This window comes from Drosophila melanogaster, chromosome 3R, assembly GCF_000001215.4.
Source record: "Drosophila melanogaster chromosome 3R".
NCBI lineage: Eukaryota > Metazoa > Arthropoda > Insecta > Diptera > Drosophilidae > Drosophila > Drosophila melanogaster.
The window spans coordinates 17,216,686-17,228,849 of record NT_033777.3 but is presented as its reverse complement, the minus strand read 5'-3'; the positions used below and the strand labels follow the sequence as shown (position 1 = coordinate 17,228,849).

Genomic DNA, 12,164 nt, shown 5'->3' with positions numbered 1-12,164 from the left:
AAAATTGCTAGCCAGCTAATTACCTAACATAATTTATTTTAATTGTTATCCTGTAAAAAAGAAACATGCACAACGAAAAACCGATATATATCCTCAATGAAAATGTTTATCATCAGAACCAGCTAGCGTAATATATACTTAAACACACACCGATTTCGTAGTTGTTTGGCAAAAATTAAACGTAATTTAATAAACCGAAATTGGGCATTTATGTCGCTTGTTTGCGTTGGCTGCATACAAATATCACTGTATATATTTGCTCTAGTAATTTGCATTTAATTTCGCTATATGCAAATTTTAAATTACATATGTACATATATCCCGCTCCACAAGTGGCCACTTCATATATGTATGTATGGAACTTTAATTAAACAGACATAAATGCGCTGATAAAAACGCAGCCCTGATCGCTCCCAGATGCCGCAGAAGCCGCAGCCTTTAAGCGCCGTTTAAACTCGCTGGACTTGCGGCCCATCAGCAACCTGTCAAACGGAAAAGCACTTGTGGGCCAGCTCGCCAGGGAACCAGCGATTCCGATTCCAACTCCGACTGCAATGGTGATGGACATGCCGATGGAGAGGGATGTGCAGATGTAGTGCAATCAACAGTTTAACAAATGAATGACCAGTGGGGAATACAGGTCGCCCCATTCAGGAACAGAACTTAACTTCCAACGTGGGATAATAAAATCTTGAAAAAATGTTGTTTTATACTTCCCTTAATACTGAATAAAACGTTGGTGTTTGTACTCTTAATATTAAATACTTCCTAACAAATCGTGATGAGACATAAATTTTCAAGTATATAAATGATAACTCATTAATATACTCCACATGCTCATATCCCAAGATTACAAATTGTTTATCTCTGTAATTTCTTAAAAAAAGGGTAAAATTTCATAATGCTCGTTTTACTGGACAAAGTGAAATCCCTTTCGAAAGCAAGCTAACCGATATATAATGGCATCTCCGTGGACAAAAGTTGAATTTCATCCAGCACTTTGTCATAATTGTTGAAATGCAATCGTCCGGCGACAAGTGTTGACAGTTAATGCACGCAAAGCTGTCAACCAAACGAAACCAAAGGTCCGCGAGCCAAGAGAGTTGCAGTTGCAACAACTGATGATCCGCGGCCTTTTAAAGCTTTCAATTTGCACACCTGCTGGCGGAAGAGAGCGGTTGCACAGAGGAAAAATTGGTCTAGTCCGAAGGTACAAGGTTAAATATACAGTTTAAATAGTATATTGCTATCTACGTGTAACTAAAACAAACAGCAATAGTGGGAAAATTAAATTTATAAATATTTTCTATTTGGACTTTCTCTATGGGCAACTTACTCCATGGGTTGGTGCAATTTGCAACAAACACCTCCCCTTTTTTAAACGTGCAGCTGCATCCCAGCATCACGTAGTTTCGAGAGTTGTCTGCTTTGAACGCAAATTCCACAGTCAGAATGCCTAATTGTGGCATGTGCACATGCACACGCACGACAAATACAGCAGCGGCAGCAGCAGCAGCAACAGCAGCACATGCAACACAGGCAACACACCTGCATGCAGGTACGTAAGCTCATTACGCATACGCCGTGTGCCAGCCTAGCAAACAATGGCAGCACGCTGCCGCCGACGAAGACAGCAGCGGAATCCAGAATCCAGAGCGGCAGCGGCAACAGCAGCGACATCCCAGTTGCAGATGCAACATAACCACATCATAAACGTTGCAACCACAGTTGCACGCATGAATTAAGCATTCCGCAAAAGTAAGTGCACTGCAGCGAGTGTAATGCGTGGCAATTGCCGGGGACTTTGGCTCACAGATTCGGGCCAAAACACCACGTACCTGCCGCGTTGAAATGTCCCCGTTTCCTGCTTTTCCTTGTTTGCTCGCCGCTGCGTTGGCGGCTAACCTTCAGCTAAAGTTCAACACAGTTGCAGCTGCACTTGGATGCTGGACTGGAGCAATTTACCACGCACAATGTCAGCGGTTGCACTCACAAAATTATATATGCCAATCAAAAGATGTGTTGTTATATCTAACCAAAATAGTTTCAGTCGTTCTAACAAAAACCTCATAAAAAAATGTATATATTAAATGTTTATTGTTCTTGCAAATATTGTCTTTAAAAAATCTTTAAAAACTGAAATCTGCCTCTAAAGATTTAATTCCACTAAACTAAAGTGCTTAGTCAACTTTATAAATAAACTGGGGAATCATACGAAACTAATTTGCCAAAGCAAACTGGAATTCTTAAAGTGCAGACGGTGAACTTTTGGTATTGCCATGCAAAGTGCGCGGTCTTGTCTCAGATGCGATTCACGACCAAAATGTATAAGCGCAAATGCTCTTGGCATGCCTAAATCAATTGCAATTGCTATTGCGGAGTATTTCTTTGAAAAATTGCCAATTGTCAATGTTATTTTATTTGCGCGCCTTTCCGTTGACTATAAATTTATCCTGGTCAGCGGCAGCAGCTGCCGCCAGCGACTCTAGACTATTTGATACCCAATTTGAAAATGTGCGAAGCCCAAATGGTGTCCGTGGCCAGTGAAAAGCGGTGAAACTTTCCTTGAAACCTAATGGGCAGCCAGCAAGAAAATAAAGTAGTGCAAAAAACTGAAAGAAAACATTCGCCGCAAAACTCTCTACACCGCAGTAAATTCAGAGGAGCTACAACAATGGTTATAACTTCATTTCCGCGACTGTCCTGCATAGCAGCCTGTGTGTATATAGCATTGTCCTTGTAGTCCTTAGCCTTCCGTAATTGTTTTTTATTTCCTCGTTTCGCCGTGTGTTACCTTAAAAAAATGTGAAATAAATTCCTGCTGCTCTTATTTACTTTTTGTTCCGAAAATATTAGTGTGTTTTGCACACTCTCCATTCCGGCTTCTGTCCTTTTTATTTGCGGTTTGCTTCCGCTTTTCCACTGAGCTTTTGGCCAAATTTTATTTACGCATTTTATTCGATTAAAGTCGGGTTTGCTCACTCACAAAATTGCGTAATAGAGCACTGTCAAATTTAATTTGACGAGCACGTTAAAAGGTTCCAGCGACGACCATGACTTTTGTTCAAGAAACGAAACGTATTTTGCCAAAGGTGATTTCCTTTTAGAAATACAGATTTAAAGTTAGGAAAAAGATTAAGCATCACAACTACGAGTATATATTTTAATAACGAACTTTCAGGGTACAAAACTTTTTCACTTACAATTCCCGTTCAAGGAAGTTTATTTCTTTTGTCGATTAGAAGTGCAGAACCAAATTTTCCTGATTTTTGAAAAGAATGGGAAAATTATGCGAGCAACTTTACGGGAGGCCTTACAAATTATTTCTACATTCAATTAAGCGAATCTTTAGAAATTCATGGCAAATGCTTGAGATTATGTAAATAAGAAATTCTACAAGCACAGAACACACACAGCACTTGAGCAAATTAACAAAATTTCAATCACACTTCATTAGCAGAGAGAAATTTCCATGCGTTGCAGTTGCCGAAGGGCGGCAAAAGTGGAAGTTTGTGTGAACTACACAATGGCTGGTGGGGGGGTGAGCATTTCGGGTGGATTGAATGGCTTTTGGGTGGTTTTTGGCAGGTGGTGCTCATGTGACAACACACTACACATTTGGCAAATGAAATGCTTCAAGAGGCAGACGGCGCTGATGATGACGGCACAGTAGCATTGGAATTATATCAGTCAAGCTGCTGAATATTTAAGCCAACCTACCGGCAGAGACACTAAAAAAGGAAATGAAATGAAAATGCGTAGTTTACCCTTGCAAATTAATTGTTTCTGAGCAGACAAATATTAGGGTATTTTGTAGGCTACTGTATAGCTATTTCCACACCGAAATAAGTTTACTTAGGCTGTTGGGCCGTATTTACTGAGCTAGTTCCCTGATTTTTTGATAGCTTTTAATTACTATACCATACCACCTACAAAATGTAGACAGATAAATATTTTTGCAAGACTTGAACAATGTTTGGCCAGCCAGGGAACTGTATAAATGTTGGGGGAATAGAACATAAAAAAAAACAAACAAAAAACAAAAGACCCCAAGCCGCATAAATTGCGATTTTTTCGAACGAGAGGTGCATAAAATACTAAATGCTCTTAAAAATATTATACGGTTGCCTCGCAAGGAAGGAAGTGATGTGTGGGTGATGGGTGGGTTTTTGGTGGCTTTGTGGATTCCGTCGGTTGCAGCGGGAAAGGGGTTGGCGGATGTGTGCGCCACGACTTCACATATTGCCCCTGGCGCCACTAAAATATTATTTCATGAAATTTGCTTAAGGATGCAGCAGCATCAGCATCAGCGGCTGTGGCAGCCAAAAAGTTTGCTTATCCTTGAAAGTTTATTTTGTGCCGGAAATAAACAAAATTGCGCTCGTTTGCCGCCCCACACGGGCTATAGTTGCCCCGTTTTGGGGCGTTTGGGTGCTTCTTGCTGTTACCGCTGCCGATGGTGGTGCAAACCGAATATGCATCATCATAATAAGTGGTGCGACCTGAGCAGATGGGGAGCCAATGCAAACAGGTGTGGCAACGAACCTGGTGGCCGCTTTATTGGCTGCTTCAAGTCTTTAAGAGGGAGGTGCTGTGAAAGAAATCCCTCTGATTATAGAACTCTTATATACATGCTATCTTAAGCAACTTACTTGATTACGTTGCTTTTCTGCTCCTAATTCCCTAAGTTACTCTAAAGAAGTTTAAGAAATTGTAAAACATTTGGTCTAAGCTCGAGTTTATGTTGCTAAGAGATCTGAGCGATTTTTTCTTCAGTGCGTGCTGTCCGATTTGAAAACCTGCGTTAGCCTTGACAGGACCTCTTCAGGAACTCAGGACTCTTCACTCGACCGCCGGCGGCGTCTGTTCGCCAGGCCAACTAAAATAAATACACAATGTTGTAATTTAGGAGAATATTTGCACAGCAATTATTTTCATAGCAGTGGCTATGGCCGCAGTCGAGCGGTAACAAGGCCAAAAACAAAAGTGAATTGTTGGCCCAAACCAAGGGACATAAGATCTCCGAGTCCAGTTCCCGGGCAGAGGCCACTGCGAAAACATTTAATTGTTATTTTTACCAAATGAATGGCAAACGGCCCGCAGCACACGACACAAATTGCGGTGTGCTCATTACGGCAATGTGCTCTTAGTCGGAGAAGGGAGGGTAGGGTTATGGGTAGGGGAAATGGGTTGACTCCGTCCAGGAGACTGGGGCATCTAGGATGGCATCACCATCGCCATCAGCAGACAGGAACGAATGGACCACAAGCGCCAACGCATCTGCCATCTTTCATGCCTGGTCTGACATACACTTAAGAAAAAACCGCGGGCTTAACCCTTATATTTTAACTTCTTCTGCATACTAATACACTAGATTTACAATACTTACTAGTACTTGTGGCTAATTCCTTGAACTCGAACCCTTATTGGGGGTTGGTTTCTCACAGTGCAGCTTTCCTGTGCTGCCGCGCAACAAAGCTGCATTGTTGCGCCGACCTGCGGCTGTTGGGAACGCATTGAGGCGAGTTGGCCAAGTGGAGCACTTCATTGCGTGCCCTGCGCCATATTTTTTCCACTAATTAAAATAAACAAAATGCCAGAAACCCGCAACTGGGCATCTCATCGTCATCTGCATCTGCATCTGGTATGCAGCGGGACAGGAAAGTCAGTTTGTCGGTGGCTGTGGCATTCTAGTTGTTAGATGTTGGCTTTTCAAGGGGCAAAGTGGCACAAGGTTGTGTTGCACTCCGACTACAGTGGACAGCAAACAGCGTGGTTGATAGTGGCGACCTGTCCTGGCATTGACATCCTTTTGAACGTATCAATTGCGATACCCGACGGTACAGTGAACTCTCTCACAAAGGTTTTAACCGGCAACAATTACGAGCAATTAGCCAGAGTTCCGACAATTCGACCCCGCGGCGATATACTCTCAAATTAAGTATACGTAACATGAGCGAGTAAAAAGTTTGGATAAGTGACCGCAGGACAGCCATTACATTTTCAAGCTTTTACATATAATGGCAAATAATCAATCGCTTTTTTCGCACACTTATATAAAGTACGTATATAAAGTACAAAAAATTATCTGTAAGCAAAGATTAACAAAAAGAAATTCCACAGAATAACAGAAATGACCCATAAAAAAAGAATGAAAATAAAAATTTTTCGAATGTTTTTATCTATAATATACAATACAATACAACCTTGAACTCCGCGGTCAGGGGATAAAAACTGATTGAAAAGTGCAGGATCCACAGAACATTTAACAATGCCCTGCAGGGCGGCACTTGTCTGTGCAGAACACTATACTCTCATTACGATTTCACATAATAATTTTAATAACAACTTTTTAATTGCTTATTCATGTACCGCTGAGAAAAACTGCTGACGGACCAGGGTCCGAGTCCTTAAGCAAAGAATCTTAGCGCAGTACTGGTCCTGGCATAAACTTTTCCTTTTTAAATGTTTCTTTATTAGTTGCTGTAATTGTTTTTTGTTTTTCACTACGTTTGGAGGAAAATGGGAATACTTTTGGGTGGTTGGGCGGCTGAGGATGTTTTCGGGAGGTGCTGGAACGCTGAACACGGATTCAACTCTGATGCTGCGGTGGCTGTGGTTTCGCCTTGTTTTTGCTTCATCAAAGAAATCGAGACTTGAGTTCTGGAAACTTTGGCGAAATGCAGCTGCAACAAAGTTGGCCAAGAAATATGTAGCTGAGAACGTTTCATTGTTCCCGTCTTCGTTTTTGGTACTGCTGTTTTGCCTTATTTTATTTATATTTTGTGTTTTTTGTTTCCTTGCGCTCATTGTTGTTGTAATTGTTTTGTCTTTTGTGAGCACACCGGATATGCTCCAATTTTGCGTTGGACCATTGCGGAAATGCTTGGCAGCAACACCACAAGCGCAAAAAACTGTATCTCGTTATGTGTATGTGCATATTCATGTATCTACACATTTAAAGTGCTAAATTTATGAACGCATACAATTCGCAATTCAAAATCTTGAAATGCATTAAAAATCGCCATATCTAAGTAAGAATTCTGGTAGAGTAGAGCTTTAAGTAAATAACAAAATTGAGGAATTAAAAGACTTATCATTTCCATCCGTTAAAAACTGTCATTCATACAAACAATTTGAGTCCATTTTTAAAGGAATAAATAAATAAACACGTTCATCAAGGTAAAGTTTTCAATCTTAATAAATCTAACCTTCCATAAACGATTTTTGATAAATGCTGAATTTTTGCTACAGATGCTCGACTGCATGTTTATATTTCGACAAAAATTTCAATTGTAATTTGCGCCTTTGTTTTGCTGACCGACGAGAAGTTTCTTCTGCCCGAAAACTTTTGGCAACAACGAGGAGAGTCAAACCCTGAGCCCAACCAACAGCTAAAACCAATGTACAGAACGCATGAGACTGGGTAAATGCCACCAACTGGCAAAGAACACATAAATATACGTGCAAATACAAGCCAGAGAAATTTAGAGTTACAACTAAATTAAAGAAATGCTCCTGGCGACAAAATATTTTGCCGAGGCATGCGAAACTTTTGGCAGGAAGGGCGGTAGTGGTAGTAAGTGTCGAATTTGGCTGCTGCATGTGTGCAAGGAATTTACGCAATCAACATTAGCATGTTTGTCGAAACAGGAAATGCAATTTATTTTCAGCACAGAAGCGCCAAAATATATTCACTTTTAGCAAAATTTACCCAAAGATTTTTATAATTTATTCATTGTCTTATTTTAGCAACTCGTAATAGGGTTAGTTATTTATTTTAAATGCTCATCAAAGGCAAAATAATAATACTTAAAAATCTCAAAGAAAGTGCAACAATTCCCTTAATTCAGTGGCTTTCTTTTAAATTGTTGTTCTAATTATCCTGTTCATTGTAGCGATGAAGGAGAACCAAAAGCTAGTGAAAGGTAATGCCCTAAGCTCCATGCGTCGTATTCGCAATCCGCAATTGAATGACAAGCTGATAACAGTTTAGCACAAGTTAATTGCCACGAGCAAACAAACGAGCAACACTGCTGAGAAAGACAAGGATATATGGATGGATGTTGGGGATATCAGGGAGTAATTCAGAATGAGGGCCAAGGGCTGACGGGTTCAGGGGGCAGCCACAATCGCATATCCATGCATTAACACATTGGGGGATCAGGTGATGGACGGCGGCCATGATGTTGACATGTGTAAGTAAACTGGGGGGCGCGAATCGATGGCCAAATGCAGAGGCACAGGCAACTCGACACATGCCGCCAGTGGCAACAACAATTGGCAATTGCCGAGCAGCAAGCACCAACTAACAATGTCGAGGAGCGCCGAGCAGCACCAGCTCATTAGATTAATGACGCTGGTAATGGATTAGCGAGCATCGAAGGCGACACCAGGCTACAGGACAAATGCAGGATGTGCCATCGAAGGTGGACACAGGACGCAGGACGAAGGACGAAGGACGATGGGTGTTGGTGCGACAGGCGACTTTGTCCTCGGCGTCACATTGTCTAAGCTGGCAACCAAAAAGCAGTACGTAATTAACGCCATAGGTCGGGTTCGCGAACTGGTTTTGGGTTGACTAAACTGGAACCTGAAACGTGCCAACTGTGCAAGGCACAGTTTTAGACACAAAAACAATGAATTAAATGTTTTAAATTTAAACAAAATACTTTTATGTTACCTTCTTCTAATATAAAAGCACCTGACTAATTTTTTATCATAGCTACAACACCATAACGTTTAATTTCTTTTAATTAATTCTAATTGCGATTAATGTACACCATAAAGCAACTAGTTATGTGCTCATCGCTGTAACTTGCAAAGTCGTATCTTTAACTAACTGTACCATCACTTCCCATATTCCAAATCTTTGCATTCCCCTCTTCTTTTGCTTCCATTCTGGAAGTCGAAGTCAGTGTCGAAAACCAATTGAAACCTAACACTTGCGTCTGTTTAGGTGTAAATTAATAGTAATTAATATTTAATTCATTTTTTATGTTTAACTGAATGTGCTTTTAACAAACATTTGGCTTAAAACTTTTATTTATCTCATGTTAGTAAAACAACAGAATAGGTAATTCCATGACAGCCAATTTATTGAGCATCTTCGAAACTTGTTTTGCTACAAACGCTATAAATTCGAGCACGTTGTTATTTATTTCCTTCTTAATCATATGCGTGTTTCACTATTCTCTTTCGTGGATCTGGGCTGTTAAACATATAGAAGATTCGGTTTAGTACATTTTCACTCATAAGAGGAATCGGACTGTGACTGTTTAAACGTCATATGTACAATATATAACAAAAGTGCTTACTTTAATCTCGTAATGGGAAATTTTCATGAATTTGATACTTATTTATATAATTAACATAAATAATATTAAGAATACAATATTGCAGAAGGATAGAAATATTATGGACAACTACAGATTCGGCACAGTGGACTACTTAGTGTTAGTGGCCATGACGTTATTATCCACGGGAACGGGAATATATTTCGGTGCCTTAAAGTCAGTGAGTTTTTAAAGCATCCTGAAAAATTAAGTAAAATCCCTTCATTTCAAGGAAAAAACATAAAAACAAGAAAAGTGTTTCAGAAGACAATAGAAGGACCAATTTTGGATCTGAGAAGATAGATGAGTATCTTATGGGTTCTCGAAATATGAAAGTGATCCCAGTATCCATCAGTCTTATAGGCAGGTAAGCTTATATGCGGATTATTAACTATTCAAATAATGATTACAAAATTTTTTCAGCTTTGTATCGGGTAACTTCCATCATTGGAACTCCCTCTGAGATCTATCATTATGGCACCCAGTACTATCTCATTATCGTAGCCATTATTCTTCAAGGAATAGCCTTCTCCTATGTATACTTACCAGTGTACTCAGCTCTGCAAATTGGATCTGCATACGAGGTCGGATAAATTACAATATCCGAAACAATATTTAACCTATTTTGTACTCTATAGTACTTGGGATTGCGATTCAACTCGATTATTAGGACCACAGCATCTTTTATGTATGTTTTTGGTATTGTAAGTTAATTCTAGTGTTATGCGTTTCAAACATAATAAATTATTAAAAATTGCAGCTTACTTACTTGCCATTCATTGTATATGTTCCGGCATTATCGTTAAGCCAGGGTAAGATGTATCTATGAAATAACTTTAAGATTTAACTAACGTGTGATCCCATCTTTAGTTTCTGGTCTCAATACCCATCTGATTGGACTGGTAATCATACTCGCTTGCGTCACCTACACATTTATGGTAAGCCATTCCTTTGACTTAGAAACTTAGACACTTATATGATTTGTATTGCAGGGTGGCCTGAAGGCTGTGGTCCACACGGATGTTTGGCAAGTGGCTGTTATGTTTCTCTCCCTGGTTGCGGTTGCCTTTTTGGCCATATACTACTCTAATGGCTTGGTAGCTGTATTCGACGACGCGGAACAGGGTGGACGATTGATGCTGGCCAACACGAATCCATCTCCCTATGTTCGCCATACAGTCTGGAGCGTTCTCATCGGTGGCTTTTCATTCTGGACCTCAGTTAATGCCGGTGGTCAGCATATGGTGCAGCGATATATGTCACTACCTTCACTGAAGAAATCTAGACAGGCTTCATTCATCTTCACCATTGGAGTGTCTATCTTTATCGCTCTTTGTTGCTTTATGGGTTTGCTACTTTTCTCGAAATACAAGGACTGCGATCCTCGGAGTGCTGGCATGATTTTGGTGGGTAGATATTTTTAAATTTCCCAGTATTAAGTATAAGTATAAGTATTTTTCAGAATGACGATCAACTTTTGCCCTTGTTTGTGGTTCAAAGTGTTGGCCATATTTACGGAATGCCTGGTCTGTTTATAGCCGGAATATTCGGAGCAGGCCTAAGTTCACTTTCCTCGTGTTTCAATACGGTTTCAATGGTCTTCCTGGAAGATATAGTTCGCGGATTTTTCAAGATGGAGCCTAGCGAAAGGCAGTCCACGATTCTGATTAAAACATGCATTATCTTCCAGGGAATTTTAGCCTTTCTTATAGTATTCTTACTACAGCACTTGAGAGGCATTTTGAGTGTCTGCAATTCGATATCCTCGATAACGGCAGGCACTTCCTTTGGAGTATTCACATTAGGAATGTTGTTTCCATGGGCAAACACTATAGGCACAGCGGTCGGTGGATTGTCTAGTGTCCTACTGGCTGGATGGATTTCATTTGGATCGCAGATCGCCGCAGCATCGGGTCAACTGAAATCTGGAATGCTTCCCGTTTCCGTGAAGGAGTGTGTGGGAAATGTGACTCTACCCGAAGACCCTTGGGTGGATCAGGATCAAGTGTTTCCTTTGTACCGTCTATCTTACCATTGGGTTAGTCCCATTGGAGTCGTCACAGCAGTTGTGGTGGGAGCATTAGTATCCTTGATAACTAAGCCTGCAGATATCAAGACTCTTCATGCTGAACTTATATCCCCAGTGATCCATAGGTCAGTATATAGATTATTTTAAACTTGAGAAAACTGAATTAAATGTATTCCAGATTTCTTCCAAGGGAATGCTTCAGAGGTCGCAATTTAAATGAGAGGACTGAAGAGAGCCTAATACAATAAATACACCTCCAATGTGATTGTCTCTGTTTAATAAGTTCTGTAATTTACTTTGAAATCCTTAGGGCACTCTTTAAATCCGTTTAAATTTAAATAAAGTGACGTTTTTAAAGTTGGCAAACGTTAAGATACATGTTTATGTGGCATGAAATTAAATGCTTAAATTTGAATGTTATTATCAGCAAATATATTTATCAATTTGGTTTGAAATTCTTGATGAAACTTAATGATACTTTAAGCACACATTTAATTAGGCATTTAATTTAAGCCCTCAGCTGCCTGCTTTCTTCAGACAAGTTGAGCAGACAAGTCCATTATCTGAACAAACCAATTCACTGACCAATTCGCCATGACAATGTTCTTTATAATATCAATAATAAGTTAAGCATCTTTGGCGTTCCGCTCCCCTTTTCGCCGACGCCTGCTGCATTCAAATTAGGCCGCATCTGCACATCGGACGACCAGTGAAACCTTAACAGTTAAATATATAAATACAATTGTATAAAAAGGCCTGTCTGTGTGAACGTAATGCTCTGCTTTTGCTTGTTTTAAAGG

General features: G+C 40.1%; 1 protein-coding gene across 4 annotated transcripts; it reads left to right on the top strand.

Annotated features, from left to right (window-relative positions):
- The first annotated feature begins 5,775 nt into the window (after positions 1-5,775).
- CG31262 (uncharacterized protein) lies at positions 5,776-11,734 on the top strand. 4 transcript variants are annotated; one of them, NM_169752.2, is made up of 10 exons: positions 5,776-6,061; positions 9,403-9,512; positions 9,568-9,689; positions 9,759-9,919; positions 9,974-10,039; positions 10,096-10,147; positions 10,206-10,273; positions 10,328-10,741; positions 10,798-11,489; positions 11,543-11,734. In NM_169752.2, exons 2-10 carry the CDS (start codon positions 9,418-9,420, stop codon positions 11,610-11,612), a joined length of 1,740 nt encoding a protein of 579 aa, NP_732222.2. In that variant the 5' UTR covers positions 5,776-6,061; positions 9,403-9,417; the 3' UTR covers positions 11,613-11,734. The 4 variants fall into 4 exon arrangements, with proteins under 4 accessions (NP_732222.2, NP_001138069.2, NP_001189240.1 ...); NM_001144597.2 differs by lacking the exon at positions 5,776-6,061 and adding an exon at positions 8,966-9,076; NM_001202311.1 differs by lacking the exon at positions 5,776-6,061 and adding an exon at positions 8,966-9,076 and having other exon boundaries at positions 9,568-9,702.
- Positions 11,735-12,164: the final 430 nt, after the last annotated feature.